Source organism: Arachis duranensis, chromosome 9, assembly GCF_000817695.3.
Source record: "Arachis duranensis cultivar V14167 chromosome 9, aradu.V14167.gnm2.J7QH, whole genome shotgun sequence".
In the NCBI taxonomy this organism is placed as follows: domain Eukaryota; kingdom Viridiplantae; phylum Streptophyta; class Magnoliopsida; order Fabales; family Fabaceae; genus Arachis; species Arachis duranensis.
The window spans coordinates 65,300,933-65,325,078 of NC_029780.3; the positions used below are offsets into that span (position 1 = coordinate 65,300,933).

Genomic DNA, 24,146 nt, shown 5'->3' on the forward strand with positions numbered 1-24,146 from the left:
TTCCTTTTCAACTAGCTCTTCATTGACCTTGGTCTCAGAACCAGTTACTTTACCACTTCTCAATTGAATAGCCTTGCAATCTTCTCTTGGGTTTACCACTGTATCACCAGGAAATGTATTTGAAGACCTTTCAAGTATTTGTCTGCTCAGTTGGCTCATTTGCACCTCCAAGTTTCTAATGGAGGCTTTGGTTTCCTGCATAAAACTCCTCACCATCTCCCAATTAGAATCTTCTTAGGCTCTAAAATTTTCCTGTTGAGGTGGTTGTTGTACTTAACTAGTTTTATTTTTGTTATTGAAATTAAAAAAAGAATGAGTTATTGATAAACTTTAAATTCAAATTTAAATTTGAGTAATAAACTTATTTTGAATTTTATCTCACTAACCAGAATTAATTTTAAGATAAGAAATTACTTTATACTTCATATTATAGGATAGTGTGATTATTTGCTATTCTTTAAAAGCAGATATTACTAAATAAAATAGTGTAAGAAATTGAAGAAAAGTGTATTTACCAATTCAGGAAATACTAATTTATTTTTTAATAGAATAAATTATATATTGAATAACAAAAGTTATTATTGGTTTCTCTTCACACTAACTAATACTCAATGACGGTGTTCCAATAATGTTACCAAGAAATATTAATCAATATAATAGCTTTTATAATGACATAAGTCTCTAGTTTGAAAATCTGAAAATCATATCATAAAATGTAAAGTTTTAACAAGTAATAACGATGATTATATTGTTTTGATTTTAAGAATAAATACGATACCAATAAATAAAATTGTCCCAGGTAAATTTGAACAAAAATAAATCTTTATAAGTATTTTTTAAATATTATTAAATTATAAAATATTTATAATAATGATAATTATAAATATTTTTAATTTTTAATAAAAAAATTTAAAACAGTACTAACGTGTCACTAGACAAGGAGATCTCCAGTCACCTAACGGCGGCATCAGCTTTTTGTGCAAACTAACGGCGGTATCACCTTTGTGTACCAAATTAACGGCGGAGATCTATCGGCAAACAGAAGATCCTGATCACCTAAAATAACACTTGTCCCCTTTCGTTTCCCCTTGCCGAGTTTCACAGGAAAAACCAACCAACAAAACAGAAGAAACAGCGTAAACAGCACAGAAGAAAGAAGCAATAAGCTCGAGAACTTTCTCTCTCGCGCTTAGGGTTTCGCATTTTCGAGTTACTTCTTCTCCTTCAATTGCGATTACAATCTATTCCGATCCAACTCGCTCTCATGATCGTCGACTTCTACTTGAGCGGTTTCTGAATTTGTCTCCAAGATTCTCTCTCTTTCTCTCTCATCATTGCACGTCTGTCTGTTTTGCGGTCTTTCGTAAGTCGCCATCATGATCTCCGCCACCGGCGACAACCACCGCCACCATTACCACCACCACCAGCCGCAGCATCCTGGCGCTGTGGACGCTTCTCGGCCTCCGATCGCTGGAGATCGTGTTGAGCCGTTCTCTGTCAAGCAGGAGCCATTTTCTGTTAAGCAGGAGCCTGGTTCGCTCCCTCTGTTGCGTGGCCATGATTCTAACGAAGGTTTGTTGTAATATCTTATGACATTTCAGTTCGTTGTGGCAAAAATTGGGTTGAAATAATTTTTTGCCTAACCTAAGTTTTTCGGTAAATTTCTCGTGGCCGTTCCTGATGTAGTTTTGTCAGCTGAAGTAACTGCTTCGTCGGCTTTTATAGCTTTGTGTGTCGGAATTGGGAGGGTTAGAATTAGGTTTTAGCTATGTTAGGGTTAGTTAGGGTTTATCAGAAATTCTGTTCATTTCGAATTTATTACTTTATTTGTAAACAGAGAGTTATATTGGTCTATTGGAATAGTCTATTTTGTGATGGTTTTTATTATGTAATGGGTGAACCGTCACAGCGGATCAGGAACATCGGTGAAAAATTGTTTCAGTGCTTATGCTATGGTTGTACTTATTCTTATCATACAATAGCTACGTTTGTTCTGATTGATTATCCTTTTTTTTTTAATAGTTAATCTTTCTGTTGATGCAGTTGATGAAGATTTTCATTTGTCTCTTGCACACCAAATGTATAAGGCTGGAAATTATAAGAAAGCTCTAGAACACAGTAACACTGTCTATGAGAGGAATCCACTTCGTACTGACAACTTACTGCTCTTGCAGTTAGCTCTTATTTCTTTTATTCCTTTTTTGTACTGTGTTCTAAGTGAGTGTTACTGTTTGTAACTTTGAATGTAGTTGCATGATTTTGATATGTGTGTTGCAAAAAATGAAGAAGCACTCAGGATTGAACCACACTTTGCCGAGTGTTATGGTAACATGGCTAATGCATGGAAGGTAAGTTACTGCTGCTTAAGAGGTTAGAGTATGACGGTATAAATTACACTTTCTCTTATGGCTTCTTGGGCTGATACAATTTAACTTGTTGCAGGAAAAAGGAAACATTGACCTTGCAATTCGCTACTACTTGATTGCTATAGAGGTTTGCATGCAACTTTGGACCATGCCTTCAGTTTGTTTGTATCTTTTGTTGTTGTTTTTGTTTTGAACGTGCATTGAACTCCATAAAATATGGTGCTCAGTTTCCAAGTTTCCACTTTTTAAATTTAAGTGTCAAATAGTGTTGTCCTGAACAGTTGTCAAATTGTGAATTTCAACTGCTATATATCTTTTCTGTATTTTGAATCATAAAGTATCATAAGATTTAGAAACACATTTCAAACTAAATATAATTGATTCCGCTACAAAATTACAAAGAATATGTAAAGTGAATGAGCTAGTTGTGTGATTCTAGCACAAGTCGGAGCAATTTTTGCTGCAATGCTATTTCTGAATAGCTAAGTTCATGATTGGATCAATTGTAGATACGATTATTATAATTTCCATGGAATAGCTTTTGCTGGAATATGAATATAGAATTGGAAGCCATATAAACTCTATAACTCTTTGTGGGTGACTGGGTGCTATTATTTTATACGACAATGGTGATGTTTTAATTTATTTATTTGATCTGAAACTAGCTTTTTAATATTGCCCCCCTTCTTTATTTTCATTTTGTTCCCATTGTTTGTTCTTATTTGTTGTTTTCGCTTCCTTGAGTAGTTTGTTTATTGTTCTGCTGCTGTAGCTTCGTCCGAATTTTGCTGATGCATGGTCAAACCTAGCTAGTGCATACATGCGTAAAGGAAGACTCACGGAAGCAGCTCAGTGCTGTCGGCAAGCACTTGCTATAAATCCTCTAATGGTATTCCCAACTCTTACTGTGATCAAAAGTAGTTATTCAGAATGCTCAAGTCCGAGTCTCTTACTTCTCCGTTCCATTTTTCATAGTTGTTTTGTTAGCTTTACTGATATGTTGTATATTTGCTACAGGTTGATGCCCATAGCAACCTGGGGAATCTAATGAAAGCCCAAGGGTTGGTGCAAGATGTAAGTCCTAGGTTTTTTGATAATTTTCTTGTTTTAAGTGGTAGTCTTTTTTCACTTCTTTTAGATCCTGGATTCATAAACTATCTTATGACACCACTCTTCTGATGTTCTTCTCTGCAAGAATTCCCAGTATGAGTGACTTGTGAATTAGGGTGTTTTACATGGGAGAGTGGTTTCTTATAAGTTCTTTTCAGTCAGTATTCTATGTACCCACCTCATCTTGCTACTAGATCCAGTACAGCCCCTTCAATACTAATTTATTTACCCATTTGAGGCGATTATCAACTAGATTCCCTTTAATGAGTGAACATCCGTGTGTGTTGTGCTGGCCCACCTCTTGTTCACCATCCTGTATAGCTTGGTAAAAGAAGCTAAAATTGTGTATTTGCTGGCCTGGATGCCTGGAGGGCTCCTTCAATGCTTAGTATTTTATACCCTACATCTCTTATTTTCTTTAGTTACTGATTTAAATATTCGGGTGTGGAACTGTGTAAAAAAAAAAAATTTACAGTTCGATACAGATATCAAGTTGTTGTCTTCAAGCCAGAACTCAGATGATGGTTGGTCTAGTTGTATTCCATCTCCAAGACTGCAAATAGTCAGAATCTAACATTTTGTGCAGGCATACAGCTGTTACCTTGAGGCATTACGCATTCAGCCAACTTTTGCTATCGCATGGTCAAATCTTGCTGGCTTATTCATGGAGTCTGGCGATCTCAACAGAGCCCTTCAGTATTACAAGGTATATTCTATTCTTACATTTTACACCACATTCTTCAGTGGAATTTTTTGGCACTGGTGTGTAGTTAGTTTTTCTAACATTATTCCGTTGCCACTGCCATAAATGCAACTGGCTTGTAATGTGTCTCCCTTAAATACAATTGCTTGGTTTTGCTATAATTCTTTCTGAATTCTACTAGATGGTCAGAGTTAATCCTGTCCTGGCAATTTTGTGAGGATCATGTTCTCATTTTACTTCCCCCCAAACATATTTCAGGAAGCAGTGAAACTCAAACCTTCCTTCCCTGATGCATATCTGAACCTTGGAAATGTGTACAAGGTAGGGTCTCAAGCTTAATTAGTCGGTTGCAACTTGCAACTGGTAATACTTTGAATAATTGAATTCCATTGCTGGATGGTTGAACTTTTTCTTACTTTAACTTAACCAGGCTCTAGGGATGCCTCAAGAAGCTATTGCCTGTTATCAACAAGCTCTTCAGGCACGGCCAAACTATGGCATGGCTTACGGTGAGTATTTATAGCAATGGTCTTGGTTTCTTAAGCTCACTGTGATAATGATCTCATGTATAATCAATTTATTTGGAGTTATTCTTTCTAAACCAATTTTGCCAGTGTGTTATAATATTTCACAGTTGATGGTTGATTTATTTTAGAGTAATACCCCGATTGGTCCCTAACAATTTTTTTTGTTTAGTAATACCCCAATTGATCTCTAACAATTTTTTTGCTCAACACAAACTAGTCCCTAACAAAAAAAAATGACAAATTGGCCCCTGTTTTTTTAGAATGTTAGGCAATTTAGTATTTTATAAGGGAAAGAACAAATTAATTCTGTAGTTACTAAAAGTTTAGGGCCAATTTGTCATTGTTATTATTATTATTATTTGTGAACTGTGAAGGTCTAACTTGTCTAATGTGAAAGTTGTTAGGGACCAGTTTATGACGTTACTCTTTGAAAAATAATGACCAGTTAACAATTACTCTGTTTTCTTACTAACCATTAGTAATGGCCTGAATGAGTATTAATCTATTTGTTGACTCATCTCTATACGGTTTTTCTTGAGATAGATATGTTTATAACTGAGCATGATGGTAGCTGTCAATGATTAATACTGAATTATTGAATAACTTAACTTGTGAAATGATGACAAGTTCTCTGGAAATAAGTTGGTCTACACATTGCAACATTGTAAGCCCCAATGTTGCTTGTCACACTAACAGTGTATTGTATTATCAAATGCTTTGCAGGGAATCTGGCTAGTATATTTTACGAGCAAGGTCAACTAGACATGGCGATTCTACACTATAAGCAAGCTGTTGCATGTGACCCCAGATTTTTGGAGGCTTACAATAATTTGGTTGGTTTCTGTGTAGTTAAAAGAGCCTAAATCTGCACTTCCATCTGCAGTTGAATCACGATTTCTTCTATTTTGTGTACTATTTATAGGGTAATGCGCTAAAAGATGTTGGCAGAGTGGAGGAAGCAATTCAGTGTTACAATGTATGCTATCTTGTGGAATGTGCATCACATATATGTTTATTGGTCATTCCGATTTTCATGCTATCAAACTCCTACTGAATGATCTTTCATTTCTTTTCCTTGTGTGAAGCAATGCCTTCAATTACAGCCCAACCATCCACAAGCATTGACCAATCTTGGAAATATATACATGGAATGGTGTGTAATACTTGTCTCTCAAAGTTGGTCAATTTTGTGTTTATGATATGTTGTAGGATGATCTTATCATTTGAAATTGCTGTGATACAGGAACATGGTGTCTGCTGCTGCTCAATATTACAAGGCTACACTGAGTGTAACCACTGGATTGTCTGCTCCTTATAACAACCTTGCTATAATCTATAAGCAGCAGGTACTAAAACCTAGAGTACAATTCCATTAACATCTCAACTGATGTGAAATGTAATGCTTGCATGTGTTCTAGTGTGCACTTGTAGTTGGGGTTTGGTATACGAAGCAGTTTGTATTTGATGACACTTCTTTTTTTTGTCCGTTTACCTGTGTGCTAGTTGATTAGAAAATATGTATCAATGTTGATTTCTCTCGTTTTTTTTTTCCCTTGTTCGCCTGTGCTAGAAGTTGATTAGAAAATATATAATGTTGATTTTTTTGTTCATTCATGTACAATTCATTGTAGGGAAGTTATGCTGATGCCATATCTTGCTACAATGAAGTCCTACGCATTGATCCCTTGGCAGCTGATGGGCTTGTAAATAGGGGAAATACGTACAAGGAGATTGGCAGAGTTAGTGAAGCCATCCAGGATTATATACGTGCAATTGCTGTCAGGCCTACTATGGCTGAAGCCCATGCAAATTTGGCGTCAGCCTATAAAGATAGGTATGCTGAGTTTTATTCTATTTCATGTTTTTGAAGAGCATTGTGCAATGCTTTAAATTCAGAAAGTAAAGCTAACTAACTACACTTGCAATGTGGTTTTTCTTGCAACTTTTGGGTTTACTTGTCATATTTTCCCTATGGCTAAAATTTTATGTTCCCCTTGCTCTCTCACTCAAGTGTGACTTCCATAAACATGGTTTCTAGATAGTGTTTTGCTTCTTGATACTTATCTGAAATTCTTAATCACATTATTTATTTCAGTGGACATGTAGAGGCTGCTATAAAGAGCTATAGGCAGGCGTTGATTCTCCGTCAGGACTTTCCCGAAGCAACTTGCAATCTCCTACATACACTTCAGGTTTTTATATTCAATATTTGTTCTTGATATTTCTGTCAGAATGAACCAACCATGCATTTCATTCTTTTATCGGTAGATTTGAGATTGATGTTGTCGTCGTTCCAGTTAGTTTGTCAGTTCATATGATGTGGTTCGAATTGATAACCATTCGTATTTGATGTATTTGATGTCATTTTAGACTTGATTCAAATGTTAATATTGCTCTTGAATAAGATTTTTGATTGATGAACTTTTTGAGTTGAATAATATCACTTGTGTAGCATGCATTGTGAACTTTACCATAGTTACCTACTTACACCTCTTTCTGTTTCTAACCTAGATGAATTTTGGTTTCTCTGTTTTCTGGTTTTGATGATTTGCTACGTTAATTTCATGAAATTTGTATATGTCTCGTATTTTCCAAATGTCTGTTACTTGGTATCAATTTGTCTGACTCATTTGTTGTATTGCAGTGTGTCTGCAGTTGGGAGGATCGTGATCAAATGTTTGCTGAAGTTGAAGGGATAATCAGGAGGCAGATTAATGTCAGGACTTGGGACTATTTTTACTCTTATTTTAAATGGATAGATGCTTTGATACACACAATTTCTTCAATATGCTAAATTTATTTTCATATATTGTTTTCAGATGTCAGTTCTTCCTAGTGTTCAGCCATTCCATGCAATTGCATATCCACTTGACCCATTGCTAGCTCTGGAAATCAGGTATTTGCAGATTGAGAAAATTGCACTCCCCTCCCCTGCGAGATGCTAAAATGATACTCCCCTCCCCTGCGAGATGCTAAAATGATACTCCCCTCCCCTCTATTTTATAAATGTACATTTCCCTCCCTTATAACTTTTAAAAAACCTCCTTTTTAATCTATTTTAAATTTTTTGTGTTAACTAATGTTAACTTTATCCATTTTTCAAGAAAAAATAAATTATTTTTTGAAAAAATACTCATTAATAAAAATTTTATTTTTTATCATTAAATTTTGCTTACCAAAATATCCTTTAATAAATTATTTATTTATTGATTAAATTGTATTTTTACCAAAATATTTTTAAAATAATTAATAATTAAATTATTTTTTTCTAAGATACCTACCCTTCAATAATTTTTTAATTATTAAATTATGATTTTACTAAAATTAATATCAAAAAATTAATAGTAAAATATAAAAAAAATTGTTAACGAAAATTTTGGTAAAATTATAATTTAATAATTAAAAAATTATTGAAGGGTATTTTAGAAAAAAATAATATAATTATTATTTTTTTTAAAATATAATTTAATCAATAAAAGAATAATTTATTAAAGGATATTTTGGTAAACAAAATTTAATGATAAAAAGTAAAATTTTTGCTAATAGGTATTTTTTTAAAAATAAATTTTTTTCTTAAAAAATGGATAAAGTTAACATTAATTAACACAAAAAGTTTAAAATGGATTAAAGAGAAAATTTTTTAAAAGTTAAAAGGGAGGAGAATGTACATTTATAAAATAGAGGGGAGGGGAGTGTCATTTTAGCATCTCGCAGGGGAGGGGAGTGGAAATTTCTCTTGCAGATTCAATTAAGAAACAGGGAACATTTTGTATACAAGGTTTTGTTTTGTTTTATAATGTCCTTCCTAATACTTTCTGCAGCCGTAAATATGCTGCACACTGTTCCTTGGTTGCGTCTCGGCTTGCTCTGCCTCCGTTCAACCATCCTGCTCCTATCCCAATTAAACGGGAGGGAGGATATGAGAGGCTAAGGATTGGGTATGTTAAAATCACTTGATTCACTTCGCTAAATCTTTTCACAGTTTCCCCCTCGTTTTTGTTCCATTTGTCATTATTATTTGCCAAATTTTCTTTTACTCTATGTTCAAGTTTCGGGTTATTTTGGTTGCAGGTATGTTAGCAGTGACTTTGGTAATCATCCCCTGTCTCATCTCATGGGATCTGTTTTTGGTATGCACAACAGGAAAAATGTTGAGGTATTTCATTAGGTCTTATTCATGCTATGTGAGACATACATATAAATATTTTACCAATGTTCTATGGTAATCAACTATCAATATGTAGGTGTTCTGTTATGCCTTGAGTCCTAATGACGGTACAGAATGGAGGCAGCGTATTCAATCTGAAGCAGAGCACTTTCTGGATGTATCTGCTATGTCATCAGATATGATAGCAAAAATGATCAACGAGAGTAAAATACAAGTTCTGGTTAACCTTAATGGTTATACGAAGGTAGTTTTCTTGTGTAAATTATTTTTTATCTACATCAGTAAAACTATTTGTAATCCGTAATTAATTTAACTGTGTTGCAACTTCTATGTGTGAATTTGTTCAATGAAACCATACCTTGATTACTTGTTTGATTGTTTCCTTGCAGGGTGCTAGAAATGAGATATTTGCTATGCAACCTGCACCAATTCAAGTTTCATATATGGGATTCCCTGGAACAACAGGCGCTACTTACATAGATTACGTAGTCACTGATGAGGTGAGACACTGAGTGATGTTCTAGCCTATTTAACAGGCCACCCAGCATGTTCTCCGATTTTTCAACCCATGATATTCTCTTGCAGTTTGTTTCACCGCTACAGTATGCACATATTTATTCTGAAAAGATTGTCCATCTCCCCCATTGCTACTTTGTAAATGATTATAAGCAGGTTAGTTTTATGAACTTCTGTTGGAGAACCTGAGATAAATTCAGTTCCCCGTGTATTTACATTAATAGTGATTTTCCGTATATACTTCAGAAAAACCTGGATGTGCTGGATCCAAACAGTCCACACAAACGATCAGATTATGGGCTACCTGAGGATAAATTTATATTTGCATGCTTTAATCAACTTTACAAGATGGATCCCGAGATATTCACTACATGGTAATGGCGGGATGCTCCTCTCTTTTTCAACTTGTTAGACCAAAAATGAAAGTTGATCTATGGTGACTTCTATTCTCAATTTTGGCATATTAATCCTTGAATGTTTTCCTATTCTTACATTAATTCAGGTGCAATATTCTTAAGCGTGTACCGAACAGTGCACTTTGGCTCCTAAGATTTCCTGCAGCAGGAGAAATGAGATTGAGGCAATGTACGTGTTTTGCGGTGTTGCGGTTTCATTTTTCAGAATTTATATTGTTTAATATGGTGTCAGACAGGCAGAGCTAGAATAGTTTTTTGGAGGGGGCCAATATAAAAAAATATAATTTTAGAAGGGAAGGAAAAATAAAATTAGGGGGGACTAATGAATGTATGAGTCTCCGCCCCTGGTTCCGATGTCCATTCCTTTTTATTAGGAGAATTGACCACATTCACAACCTTGAAATAGCATTGCACTTTTGGACGTCATTTCTAATTTTACGAACTTATGTCAGATGCTGCTGCACAAGGGGTACAACCAGATCAGATTATTTTCACAGATGTGGCAATGAAGAATGAACACATCAGGCGAAGTTCTTTAGCTGACTTATTCCTCGACACGTAATGTCTTTATTTATGTTTAAAGTCTTTAATTTTTGCTGTGTGCATTTTGTTTCAGTCTACTATTCGCTAGACTGCTTGCATAATTCTGCCTGTACTAATGCCATGCTTACCCTGATTTTGTTCAGGCCATTATGCAATGCACACACAACTGGAACTGATATATTATGGGCGGGTCTACCAATGGTGACTCTTCCTCTTGAGAAAATGGCTACTAGGGTTGCTGGGTCACTCTGTCTTGCAACTGGAATGGGTGAAGAGATGATTGTTAGCAGGTTAGCACTTTTGTTTTGGTATGCCTGTTGCTATGGCGTCGGTTGATCTATGTAGCCGATCCTATCTAATGGGATAAAATTTTATTGTTGTTGTTGCTGTTTCCTTTTTGAAATAATTGTCTTACAATTTTTGCCGTATTGTATCGCTGAGTTTAATTAATTAATAATTTTAAACTTTTTGTGAAAACCGAATGTAAAGCTTGAAAGAATATGAAGACAGGGCAGTATCTCTTGCCCTTAATCGCCCAAAACTACAAGCTCTTACTAACAAGCTCAAAGCTGTACGCATGACCTGCCCTCTGTTTGATACGGCACGCTGGGTGAGTTCCAAAATATGGTTCATACAGGACTATTTGATCTTTTCCATTTTCTATAACACGAAGTATTCTTAAGCTGTTGTCAATGTTGCAGGTGAGGAATCTCGATAGAGCATATTTCAAAATGTGGAATCTGCATTGCGGTGGTCAACGCCCCCAGCATTTCAAGATCACCGAAAATGATCTCGAATGTCCTTATGATAAATAGGTATAGGAATTAGACGGGAATGTAGATAGGAAAGATCAAAGAGAAAAGCAGCAAGTAATTTCGGGTGTGCTGGTGCGTTATACACTAATACTGTGTCAATGGTGTATCTGACAAATACCTCGGATTAAGAAAAATGTGATGTATTTTTATTTAACGAAACACAAATGTTTGTGTGCTTCAATGAGTTCTGAAGTGAAGATCTGGCGTTGAACCACGGTGAGATTGCCGTATCATTCAGATTTACGTAATGAAAGGTTGGTTGTAATGTTTGCTAAGCTTTAATAGATCCATGCACCGAAAAGAAAATGCCTTGATTGCTTTCTTCTTAGGGTTGTACTTCAATATTCTTGGTGCCTTAGGCACATCCGCATCATGGACCATCATATTTCCAGAAAGATTAAAATATGAAGTAAACTTGTTACTTTATCTATTTAACTAGAGGACTATTAAACATATACAAGTCTTTTTGGTATACAAGTTCATACAAGTCTTTTTGGTATACAAGTTCATACAAATTGGTTCTAATCCAATATAAATAATTCTCAATTTACATTGTGTGTTTAAATTGGTTCTAATCCAATAAAAATAATTCTTAATTTACATTGTGTGTAAACACGTGCTTTTCTACCTCTTGAATAGCACAAACAATTCTCTCTCAATTAAAACTACAATGCTTAAAATTCAAATAAGATCAAATCTCTCAAAAATCTCTAAAAATCGTCGTGAAAAGTGAGAAAGTTACGAAGTTGAATTCGAAAAAAATGATGAGAAAATGACATAAGAAGATGAGGAAGAAGAAATAGCAGAATATGAAAACAAGAAAGATATAGAGTTTTGAATTATGCAGAGTTTTGAATTATGCAGAATTTATTAGCACACATACCGAAATTTCTTAAACAATACACTTAAATATTTTCGTGTTACATCGAAATTTGTTACAAATATAGTAAAATGTTACCTCTAATGTTGCATTTTTTTTCTTATTTTTTTTTGTTTCTTTCTTTCTTTTAGTTGAATGAATATAAGTTCATCCCATTTCAAATAATTTTGCAGCATTATGTATTTTTTCTTCTTTGTTTGATTTTTTTTGTTTTTATTTTGTTAAGAGAGTAAAACAAGAAAAAATTTGAAAAGGTAAGATAAAAAGTTAAAGATGAATAAGAAAAAAAGAAGATGGTGATGATGATGAAAAAAAGAACAAGCAATAGAAAAAGAGGAAGAAGAGGAAGAGTTTTGAATTATGTAAAATTTATTAGTACAAAAACACCGAAAATTTTTAAACAATACAATTAAATATTTTCGTGTTACATCGAAATTTGCTGCAAATACAGAAAAATATTTCCTTTAATGCTGTATTTTTTCTTCTTTCTTCCTCTCTTTCTTTCTTTCAAAGAATGAATGTATGTTTATCCTCTTCGAAGTGATTTTGTAGCATTTATGTGTTTCTTCTTCTTCTTTTGTTTGATTTTTTTGTTTTTATTCTTATTAAGAGAGTAAAATAAGAAGAAACTTGAGAAGATAAAACAAGAAAAAAAAAGGAGACGATGATGATGATGAAAAAGAAGAATAAGAAACAGTAGAACATGAGGAGGAGGGAGAAGAAGAGTTTTGAATTATGCAGAACTTATAAGCACACATACATCGAAAATTCTTAAACAATACACTTAAATATCTTCGTGTTACACTGAAATTTGCTGCAAATACAGAAAAATATTTTCTTTAATGCAGAACTCTTACATTACATTCAATTCAAACCATCAACGATGAACAACAATTTTCACAAACAAAAACAACATTATTCACCTACTAGAATAAAAAACTACTAACAAAAACATTAACTAGAATCAAACTACTCCTCAACCACTTGATTGGATTCAAAACAATAATCAACTTCCCTCTGGTTCAATTGAAAATCTGAATTTGAATTATTCATTATCTTCAATAATGAGATAACTGTTCAGAACTGATTTTAAAGCTTGATTTCAATAACGTAGAGAACGAACGAAGAGAATGCAGAGATGACAAAGAACGTAGATAAAACACGTGGAGAAAATTCAAAAATGAAAACGAAATCCTTTCGAAAAAGACAGTTATATATTCGCGTGTTGATTGAAAAGTTGGTTAGATAGTGGCGCATGAGGTGAATTAGGTTAAAGAGACTTCAATGGACTTGTATGGAATAATGACTTGTATGTGGAGAATATTTGTTAATTATATTAGTGTCAAACTGTCAATTACTTATGTAAAAATGTAACCGACAGGTTTCCAGTTGAGTTGACATTTTTTGTTGGAAAGAGGTTGAGTTAGACATTTTATTTCAAACTTTATTTGCAATGGCCAGGTTACAAGTTTCACCATACCGCTGCTACCAATGACAATCGAATTGTAGGATTTTTTATTTAAATAAATTAAATAAATGTTTTACTTCTTGAAATAAATAATTATAAAAATTATTACCAAAATCTGTCTTCCAGTAGTAAATGAGATATGTATAAGCTTATCTCGTTTACAATTGTAGGATTTTTTATTTAAATAAATTAAATAAATGTTTTACTTCTTGAAATAAATAATTATAAAAATTATTACCAAAATCTGTCTTCCAGTAGTAAATGAGATATGTATAAGCTTATCTCGTTTACATTGTAAACGAGATAAGGGTGGGGGATGACTATATATATATGTCATTTACAGCGAGGTTCTTGGCCCCAGTTCGAATCTTTCGACCACTTTCTCATCTCTTTTACCCCTTTCTGACCATATTATCGAGTAATACAAAGATGGTGCGTGCAGATACACGTGATCGGGACATCAACAGGCTAAATATGACATGGTACTATGCTGGACAACTGACTTTGCAGTTAGTTCTATTATCTTCAGTTTTATATAATCCCATATATGTATTGCCATGGTTAAGGTACTTGCCAAGAACTAGAATAGAATTTGTATCATTAAGAACATGTCACTGATAGAAATTGGTAATTCTAGTAATGTGGTTATTATTTTTTTGGCAATTAAGTTGTTAACTACATAATTATTAATTTAGAGTTTAAATAATGAGGTAGTTGCTTTCCAATCATTGAGTCTAGTTTCTTTGTCACACGTTTCTTAATTTATTAATTTAGTTAGTAACTATCCAATTTTGATAATTAGATTATTAAGTTAAGTCAAAGTTTGATAGTTAGATTATTAATTACTTTACTTTAGTTAAGAAAGTACATATTAATAGAAAATGTCATGACGGCATAAATTCAGTTAGTACATACGTGTAAAATTCTGTTAAGCAAATGTATAGAATAGTCAAGACAGTTTGATATGTTGATGGACCTATACAAATTTTTAATTTTTAATGATTGTGAAATCTTTTTCTTTGTTAGAGGCATCGCCTACTCTTGTCCCAGCCAGTGAGTCACATGCTTCCTCCACCCGACACCATCGTCCCGTATCTGAGGGAGGTTGAATTTGGCGAAACAGTGCCTCTTAGAGATTTCGTATTCGACAAATCCCTGATTACATCATTCGTGGAGTGATGGCGTCCGGAGACCCACACATTCCAACTATCGTGGGGTGAGGCCTGATAAACCCCGTTTCTAGGGTTTATCTTGTGTTGAATTTAGAGCAATTTGTTAACCTTTTCTCATATTTATTCAATAAAATAGCATAGTTTCATGATTGTCTCTTAATTTGTGCCTAAATGTGAACACATGCTTTTGGACCCTTGATTTGATGATTTTAATCTTCCTTTGATTCCACTAGATGCCTTGATGTGTTTGCTAATGATTTCAGATTGAAAAGGGCTAGGAATGGATCAAAGGAGTGAAGAGAAAGTATGCAAAGTGGAGAAATCATGAAAAGCCAAAGATTTGAGACAAGTCCATGGACGCGCACGCGCACTGAACGCCCACGCGTGGATCGCGCACAGCACGCGTACGCGTCGATGCTGACACATGATTTTTAAGTGAATTCATGCCCAGCAAGTTCACAGAAGGTGTGGGGCCCAATCTGAACCCTCTTTGGTGCCAAAATGCACAAAAAGGACCAAGGATTGAAGGGGAAGGCATCAATTAGTCATAGTATAAGTTCAGTTTTGAGAGTTAGTTTTCTAGAGAGAGAAGCTCTCTCTTCTCTCTAGAATTAAGATTAGGTTTAGGTTTTAATTTCTTAGATCTAGGTTTTAATCTTTTGCTTTCATCTACTTCTACCTTTCAATTCTATTTTGCTACATCTTGTTCTTCTATTCTCTGGTTGCAATTTCCTTTATTTCCTTCCCTTACTTTGTAAGTTGATTTACACTTGTTCTTCTTATTTTCTCTTAATGCAATTTGAGGTATTTCACGTTAATTGTGTTTTCTTAGATTGTTGTTAATTCTTTGCATCTATTTGTTGTTAGAATTCATTCTTATTGTCAATTTACCATGCTTTTCTTTTATGCCTCCCAAGTGTTTGATAAAATGCTTAGAAGGATGTTGAGTAGAATCTTGTGTTCTTGGCTTGAGATGGTAAATGAGGAATTCTTGAGTCACTAATGACCAAGTAATTGGTGATTGGTAGCTGGTATGCGAAATTGTGATTCACACTTTTCACAACTCCGCATAGCTAACCAGCAAGTGCACTGGGTCGTCCAAGTAATACCTTACGTGAGTAAGGGTCGATCCCATTGAGATTGTCGGCTTGAAGCAAGCTATGGTCATCTTGTAAATTTTAGTCAGACAGATTCAAATGGTTATAAGGTGTTGATAATTAAAAGATAATTAAAACGGAAAATAAAATACAGTTACTTATGTAGTTCCTTGGTGGGAATTTTAGATAAGCGTTTGGAGATACTTTGTTGCCTCTGAACCTCTGCTTTCCTATTGTCTTCATCCAATCATGCCTACTCCCTTCCATGGCAAGCTGTATGTTGGTGGATCATCGTTGTCAATGGCTACCATCTGTCCTCTCAGTGAAAACATGTCCTCTACGATTTCCCGCATGGTTAATCAGCTGTCGGTTCTCGATCGTGTCAGAATAGAATACATTTATTCTTTTACACACTGTCACTGCGCCCAACAGTCACGAGTTTGAAGCTCGTCACATTCTTCCCATCCCAGATCCTACTCGAAATACCACAGACAAGGTTTAGACTTTCCAGATCTCAAGAATGCTGTCAATTGATTCTAGCTTATACCATGAAGGTTCTAACGTCACGAATTCGAATGCTCTGTTGTCAGGACAGGTGATTCAGATCCGTGGGTCAGAGACCAAAGAGAGTATACTCCAGCCGTCGTTCAATGACTACGTTGAACATCATGTAGTCTGCTTTGTGGTTGTCAGGCACGCGGATCTTGGCTAAGCGAGTAACGAAGATTAGGTGATTGTCACGGGTCACCCCTTCATTCTAACTTAACTGAATTAAGTACAAGAGTATATCTTGGAGGAGAAGTAGGCGTGAATTGAATAGAAAAACAATAGTACTTGCATTAATACTCGAGGAATAACAGAGCTCCTCACCTTAATCTGTGAGGTGTAAAAACTCCACCGTTGGAAAATACATAAGAACAAGGTCTACGCATGGCCGAATGGCCAGCATCCCAAATGGCATAATACAATCGAAATAGGGTTCAAAGACCTGATCTAAGGATCGAAAAATGGTCCAAAGATGTGAATACAATAGTAAAAGGTGCTATTTATACTAAACTAGTAAACAATGTTTACAGAAAATGAGTAGATAGTGCAGAAATCTACTTCCAGGGCCCACTTGGTGTGTGTTTGGGCTGAGCATTGAAGCTTTCACGTGCATAGGCTCTTCTTGGAGTTTAAACGCCAGTTTTGGTGCCATTTTGGTGTTTAACTCCAGCTTTGGTGCCAGTTCTGGCGTTTTACGCCAGAAAAGAGTCTCTGGTGGGCGTTTGGACGCCAGTTAGGGCCATCAAATCTCTGGCAAAGTATGAACTATTAAACATTTCTGGAAAGCACAAGATGTCTACTTTCCAAAGCAATTAAGAGCGCGCCAATTAATCTTCTGTAGCTCCAGAAAATCCACTTCGAGTGGAGAGAGGTCAGAATCCAACAGCATATGCAGTCCTTTCTCAGCCTCTGAATCAGATTTTTGCTCAGGTCCCTCAATTTCAGCTAGAAAATACCTGAAATCACAGAAAAACACACAAACTCATAGTAAAGTCCAGAAATGTGATTTTTGCATAAAAACTAATAAAAATATACTAAAAAGTAACTAAAACATACTAGAAACTACCTAAAAACAATGCCAAAAAGCGTATAAATTATCCGCTCATCACAACACCAAACTTAAGTTGTTGCTTGTCCCCAAGCAACTGAAAACAAAATATGATAAAAAGAAGAGAATATACAATAAATTCCAAAACATCAATGAAGTTTAGTTCTAATTAGATGAACGGTGCTAGTAGCTTTTTTCTTCTGAAATGTTTTGGCATCTCACTTTATCCTTTGAAGTTCAGAATGATTGGTCTCTAAAGGAACTCAGAATTCAGATAGTGTTATTGATTCTCCTAGTTCAGTATGATGATTCTTGAACACAGTTACTTTATGAGTCTTGGCGGTGACCCTAAGCACTTTGTTTTCCAGTATTACCACCGGATACATAAATGCCATAGACACATAACTAGGTGAACCTTTTCAGATTGTGACTCAGCTTTACTAGAGTCCCCAGTTAGAGGTGTCCAGAGCTCTTAAGCTTACTCTTTTTCTTTAGATCACGACTTTAACCACTCAGTCTCAAGCTTTTCACTTGGACCTTCATGACACAAGCATATGGTTAGGGACAGCTTGATTTAGCCGTTTAGGCCAGGATTTTATTCCCTTGGGCCCTCCTATCCATTAATGCTTAAAGCCTTGGATCTTTTTTACCCTTGATTTTTCTTTTTCTTTCTTTATTTTTTTTTCGCCATTTTTTTTGCAAGCTTTTTCCTTTTCACTAATTTTTCTTGCTTCAAGGATCAATTTTATGATTTTTCAAATTATCAATAACATTTCTCTTTTTTCATCATTCTTTCAAGAGCCAACAATTTTAACATTCATAAACTTCACTATAAAAAATATGCACTGTTCAAGCATTCATTCAGAAAACAAAAGTATTGCCACCACATCAAAATAATTAAACTAATTTCATGATAGAATTCGAAATTCATGTACTTCTTATTCTTTTGCAATTAGAAACATTTTTCATTTAAGAAAGGTGAAGGATTTATGGGACATTCATAGCTTCAAGGCATAGACACTAGACACTAATGATCATGTAATAGAGACACAAACAGAGACAAACAGAAAGCATAGGAAATTGAAAAACAGAAAGATAAGAGCAAGGAAATTAAAGAACGGGTCTACCTCAGTGATGGCAGCTAGTTCTCCTTCTTGAATATCTTATGGAGTGCTTGAGCTCCTCAATGTCTCTTCCTTGCCTTTGTTGCTCTTCCCTCATGGCTCTTTGGTCCTCTCTAATTTCATGGAGGATGATGGAATGCTCTTGGTGCTCCATCCTTAGTTGCTCCATGTTGGAACTCAAATCCCCTAAAGAGGTGTTGAGTTGTTCCCAATAGTTGTGTGAAAGAAAATGCATCCCTTGAGGCATCTCAGGGATTTCTTGATGAAGGACTTCCTCATGCGCTTGTTGAGGTCCATGAGTGGGCTCTCTTGTTTGCTCCATCCTTTTTTTAGTGATGGGCTTGTCCCCTTCAATGAGGATGTCTTCCTCTATGACAATTCCGGCTAAATAGCATAGGTGACAGATGAGATGAGGGAAGGCTAACCTTGCCAAAGTAGAGGGCTTGTCAGCCACCTTGTATAGTTCTAGAGGTATGATCTCATGAACTTCCACTTCCTCTCTAATCACGATACTATGGATCATGATAGCCCGATCCACAGTTACTTCGGATCGGTTGCTAGTAGGAATGATAGAGTGTTGGATGAACTCCAACCATCCTCTAGCCATGGGTTTGAGGTCAAGCCTTCTTAGTTGAACCGGCTTGCCTTTGGAGTCTCTCTTCCATTGGGCTCTTTTCACACAGATGTCCATGAGGACTTGGTCCAACCTTTGATCAAAGTTGACTCCTCTAGTGAAAGGATGAGAATCTCCTCTCGTGGTTGGCAAGTTGAACGCCAACCTCACATTTTCCGGACTGAAATCTAATTATTTTCCCCGAACCATTGTAAGCCAATTTTTTGGGTTCGGTTCATACATTGATCATGGTTCCTAGTGATCCATGCATTAGCATAGAACTCTTGAACCATTAAGATTCCGACTTGTTGGATAGGGTTGGTGAGAGCTTTCCAACCTCTTCTCCGAATCTCTTGTCGGATCTCCGGATATTCGCCCTTTTTGAGCTTGAAGGGGACCTCGGGGATCACCTTCTTCTTGGCTACAACTTCATAGAAGTGGTCTTGATGGACCTTTGAGATGAATCTTTCCATCTCCCATGACTTGGAGGTGGAAGCAATTATCTTCCCTTTCCTCTTCCTTGAGGTTTCTCCGGCCTTAGGTACCATTAATGGTTATGGAAAATTAAAAGCAAGGATTTTTCCATACCAAACTTAAGAGATTTGCTCGTCCTCGAGCAAAAGAAGAAAGAAGAGAGTAGAAGAAGAAGAGAAGTGGGAGATGGAGGCTTGAAATGGTTCGGCCAAGGGGGGTTTTGAATGTATGTGATGTGTGAAAATGAAGGAGTAAGGAGGGGTATTTATAGGGTAAGAAAGGGAGTTGGTTCGTGTGAGAAGGGGTGGGTTTGGGAGGGAAATGGTTTGAATTTGAGTGGGTGAGGGTAGGTGCTTTGTATGATGGGTTTTTTGGGAATTAGGGGAAGGATGTGAGTGGTGAAGAGAATATGGGGAAGAGGGTAAGATTTGATAGGTGAGTGGTGTATTGGGTAGAGTGTTCTAGAGAGGTATGAAGAGGAGAGAGAGTGAGGTAGGGGTAAGTGGGAATCCTGTGGGGTCCACAGGTCCTGAGGTGTCAAGGATTTCTCATCCCTGCACCTTTCTGGCGTTCAAACGTCCCCTGTGTGGCATTTCTGGCGTTAAACGCCAGTTTACTACCCTTTTTGGCATTTAAACGCCAGTTTGTTGCCCTTTTCTGGTGTTTAAACACCAGTCTGCTTGCCAGTTCTGGCCAGAATGCTGCCAGGCTGGGTGTTTAAACGTCATTTTTCTTCCTTTACTAGCGTTTAAATGCCAGTTTGCTTGCCAGTTTTGGTGTTTAACACCCAGAATGGTGCCAGGCTGGGCATTAAACACCCATATTGGTATCCTTACTGGTGTTTAAACGCCAGTAAGCTCGTCCTCAAGGGTGTGCTATTTTTGATGTTGTTTTTGATTTTGCCTTAATTTTGGCAGTTGTTTTTGTGACTACACATGATGATTATCTTAAAGAAAACATAGAATAACAATGGAAAACAAAATGAAAGAGTAATTAATATAGATAAATAAAATTGGGTTGCCTCCCAGTAAACGCTTCTTTAATGTTAAAAGCTTGACAGGAAGCTCTTACAGAGCTTCACAGATGCTCAGAGCATGATTGTGGCCTCCCAACACCAAACATAGAGTTTGGATGTGGGGGCTTTGCTTGACTCTGCATGGAGAGAATTGGATGAAGCTTTTCATGCTTCCTCTCCATGCTTACAGAGGGAAATTCTTGAGCCTTAAACACAAGGTAGTCCTCATTCACTTGAAGGACTAACTCTCCTCAGTCTACATCAATCACAACTTTTACCAAGACGTCCTCTACAAGTCTATAAGCCTGTTTCTTTGATTTTTTTGCCATCTCTAGTGAGATTCTTGCAGCTTGTACCTCAAAGATCCCTAGTTTCTCTATTACAGAGAGTGGCATGAGATTTACACTTGACCCTAGGTCACACAGAGGCTTCTCAAAGGTCATGGTGCCTATGTTGCAAAGTATTAAGAACCTTCCGAGATCCTCTTTCTTCTGAGATAACTTCAGTTGAACCAATGCATTTAGTTCACTGATGAGCAATGGGGGTTCATCCTCCCAAGTCTCATTACTAAATAATTTGGCATTCAGCTTCATGATTTCTCCTAGATACTAAGCAACTTGCTCTTCAGTAATAACTTCATCTTCTTGATAAACCCGTTTTTAGGGTTTATCTTGTGTTGAATTTATAGCATTTTGATAACATTTCCTCACATTTATTCAATGAATTAGCATAGTTTTGTGATTGTCTCCTTATGTGTGCTTAGATGTGAAAACACGCTTTTTAGGCCTTTAACTTGATGATTTTAATCTCCCTTTGATTCCACTAGATGCCTTGATGTGATTGTTAGTGATCTCAGATTGAAAAGGGCTAGGAATGGATCAAAGGAGTAAAGAGGAAAGCATGCGAAGTGGAGAAATAATGAAAAGCCAAAGAATTGGAAAACGCCATGGGCGCGCACGCGCACTGCACACCTCCGCGCGGATTGCAAATTGACTCATGGACGCGCACGCACACTGTATGCGTCCGCGCCAAAGGCTGCACATGATTTTTAAATAGAAAACGTGCCCAGCAATTTCTGGGAAGCTGTGGGGCCAAGTTGCAACCAATTTTGGTGCCAAAATGCTTTAAAGGATCAAGGATTGAAGGGGGAAATCATCATGCTACCATTCTAGTATCTTTAGTTCATTCATACACATTAGAATTAGTTTTAGAGAGAGAAGCTCTCACTTCTCTCTAGAATTAGAATTAGGATTAGGTTTATGTTAATCTCTCCTCTTAGATTTAGATTTAATTCATGATTTGATTTACTATTCCTTTATCAATTCTTACTCCTCTACTCTCCCTCTCTCTAGTTTTGTACTTTAATCCTTGTAATTCTTTACTTTGTTGTGGATCTACTTTTGTTTCTCTTACTTTCTTTTAATGCAATTTGAGGTAATTCATGAAAATTGTGATTTCCTTGATTGTTGTTGTTGATTCTTTGCATTTGATTGTTGTTAGAATTCATTCTTGTTGTGATTTACTATGCTTTTCTTTTGTACATTCCAAGTGTTTGATGAAATGCTTGGAAGGATGTTAGAGTAGAATTCTATGTTCTTGGCTTGGGAAGGTAACTTAGGACTTCTTGAGTTACTAATGTTCAAGTGATTGATAGTTGATATCCTTTGACTCTAGCCTTCATTAATTCAATTAGTGGAAAGCTAGGATTTATGGACTTGGATTGATATAACTCACTTGACTTTCCTTGCTACTTGTTAGAGGATGACTTAGTGGGATTGTTCCTTGCAACTATCAAAATTGTGGTTAGTGATAAGGATAGAGACCCTTGACAACCAACCTTTGCCAAGACCGTTTTGTTATTAGAATTTCATTACCATTTACTTTTCATGTTTCTCATTCAAAACCCCAAAATATACAAGTCCATAACCAATAACAAGAACACTACCCTGCAAGTCCTTTGAGAGACGACCCGAGGTTTAAATACTTCAGTTTTGGCATCTCTATACTCGCATGATTGTGAACATGATTATTGAGCACAATTTATCACCATCTTTTAATTTAGCTATTGGTGCACGAAATTGTTATCACACTTTTGTAATCCGCACAATTAACCAGCAAGTGCACGGGGTCATCCAAGTAATACCTTACGTGAGTAAGGGTCGAATCCCACGGAGATTGTTCATTGAAGCAAGCTATGGTTATCTTATTAATCTTAGTCAGTATACCAATTATAGTTATCAATTGACTTGTAAATAAACAAGAGAGCATGGATTAAATGATACTTATTATGCAGTAATGGAGAATATGTTAGAGTTTTGGAGATGCTTTGTCTTCTGAATTCCTGTAACATAATGCTTTCTCACTTTCAAACATGCAAGGCTCCTTCCATGGCAAGCTGTATGTAGGGCGTCACCATTGTCAATGGCTACTTCCCATCCTCTCAGTGAAAATGGTCCAAATGCTCTGTTACAGCACAGCTAATCATCTGTCGATTCTCGATCATGTTGGAATAGGATTCATTGATCCTTTTGCATCTGTCACTACGCCCAACACTCGCGGGTTTGAAGCTCATCACAGTCATCCAATCCCTGAATCCTACTCGGAATACCACAGACAAGATTTAGACTTTCTGGATTCTCAAGGATGCTGCCAATGGATTCTAGCTTACACCACGAAGATTCTGATTAAGGAATCTAAGAGATACTCATTCAATCTAATGTAGAACGGAGGTGTTTGTCAGCCACATGTTCATGGGTTGAGAATGGTGATGAGTGTCACAGATCATCACATCCATCACAGTTAAGTACAAATCAGCATCTTAGATAGAAACAAGCGTGTTTGAATGGAAAAAAGAAATCATTGCATTAATTCATCGAGACGCTGCAGAGCTCTTCATCCCCAATAATAGAGTTTAGAGACTCATACCGTCAAAAAGTATATAGTTCAAATCTAAAATGTCATGAGATACAAAGTGAGTCTCTAAAAGTTGTTTAAATACTAAACTAGTAACCTAGGTTTACAGAAATTGAGTAAACTAAGAAGGATAGTGCAGAAATCCACTTCTGGAGCCCACTTGGTATGTGCTGGGGCTGAGACTTAAGCTTCTCATGTGCCTGGGCTGTTTTTGGAGTTAAACGTCAGGTTGTAACCTGTTTCTGGCGTTCAACTCCAACTTGTAACCTATTTCTGGCGTTCAACGCCAGAATGCAACATGGAACTGGCGTTAAACGCCAGTTTACGTCGTCTATCTTCGCGAAAAGTATGCACTATTATATATTGCTGGAAAGCCTTGGATGTCTACTTTCCAACCCAATTGAGAGCGCGCCAATGGAACTTCTGTAGCTCCAAAAAATCCATTCTGAGTGCAGGGAGGTTAGAATCCAACAACATCAGCAGTCCTTTTTCAGCCTGAATCAGATTTTTGCTCAGCTCCCTCAATTTCAGCCAGAAAATACCTGAAATCACAGAAAAACACACAAACTCATAGTAAAGTCAAGAAATATAATTTTTGCCTAAAAACTAATAAAAATCTACTAAAAACTAAC

General features: G+C 36.1%; 2 protein-coding genes across 3 annotated transcripts; both read left to right on the top strand.

Moving 5' to 3' along the window:
• The first annotated feature begins 1,068 nt into the window (after nucleotides 1-1,068).
• LOC127741569 (probable UDP-N-acetylglucosamine--peptide N-acetylglucosaminyltransferase SEC) lies at nucleotides 1,069-2,237 on the top strand. Its single transcript, XM_052254297.1, has 2 exons — nucleotides 1,069-1,572; nucleotides 2,044-2,237. Exons 1-2 carry the CDS (start codon nucleotides 1,377-1,379, stop codon nucleotides 2,235-2,237), a joined length of 390 nt encoding a protein of 129 aa, XP_052110257.1. The 5' UTR covers nucleotides 1,069-1,376.
• Nucleotides 2,198-11,439, top strand: LOC107465691 (probable UDP-N-acetylglucosamine--peptide N-acetylglucosaminyltransferase SEC). 2 transcript variants are annotated; one of them, XM_016084661.3, is made up of 26 exons: nucleotides 2,198-2,348; nucleotides 2,443-2,493; nucleotides 3,139-3,255; nucleotides 3,384-3,440; nucleotides 4,063-4,182; nucleotides 4,438-4,500; nucleotides 4,610-4,688; nucleotides 5,430-5,539; nucleotides 5,629-5,682; nucleotides 5,792-5,859; nucleotides 5,950-6,052; nucleotides 6,338-6,540; nucleotides 6,802-6,898; nucleotides 7,351-7,422; nucleotides 7,526-7,602; nucleotides 8,528-8,644; nucleotides 8,778-8,862; nucleotides 8,951-9,118; nucleotides 9,264-9,374; nucleotides 9,460-9,546; nucleotides 9,637-9,764; nucleotides 9,893-9,975; nucleotides 10,259-10,364; nucleotides 10,493-10,639; nucleotides 10,839-10,959; nucleotides 11,051-11,439. In XM_016084661.3, exons 1-26 carry the CDS (start codon nucleotides 2,265-2,267, stop codon nucleotides 11,162-11,164), a joined length of 2,622 nt encoding a protein of 873 aa, XP_015940147.1. In that variant the 5' UTR covers nucleotides 2,198-2,264; the 3' UTR covers nucleotides 11,165-11,439. The 2 variants fall into 2 exon arrangements, with proteins under 2 accessions (XP_015940147.1, XP_052109902.1); XM_052253942.1 differs by lacking the exons at nucleotides 2,198-2,348; nucleotides 2,443-2,493 and having other exon boundaries at nucleotides 3,164-3,255; nucleotides 3,952-4,182.
• Nucleotides 11,440-24,146: the final 12,707 nt, after the last annotated feature.

Bases quoted from the DNA above. Each gene is read 5' to 3' on its own strand.
- LOC127741569 (XM_052254297.1), top strand. From the start codon at position 1,377: ATGATCTCCGCCACCGGCGACAACCACCGCCACCATTACCACCACCAC. The intron at 1,573-2,043 runs GTTTGTTGTAAT...CTGTTGATGCAG, and splicing joins TGGCCATGATTCTAACGAAG to TTGATGAAGATTTTCATTTG.
- LOC107465691 (XM_016084661.3), top strand. From the start codon at position 2,265: ATGTGTGTTGCAAAAAATGAAGAAGCACTCAGGATTGAACCACACTTT. The intron at 2,349-2,442 runs GTAAGTTACTGC...AACTTGTTGCAG, and splicing joins ACATGGCTAATGCATGGAAG to GAAAAAGGAAACATTGACCT. The intron at 5,540-5,628 runs GTTGGTTTCTGT...TACTATTTATAG, and splicing joins TGGAGGCTTACAATAATTTG to GGTAATGCGCTAAAAGATGT.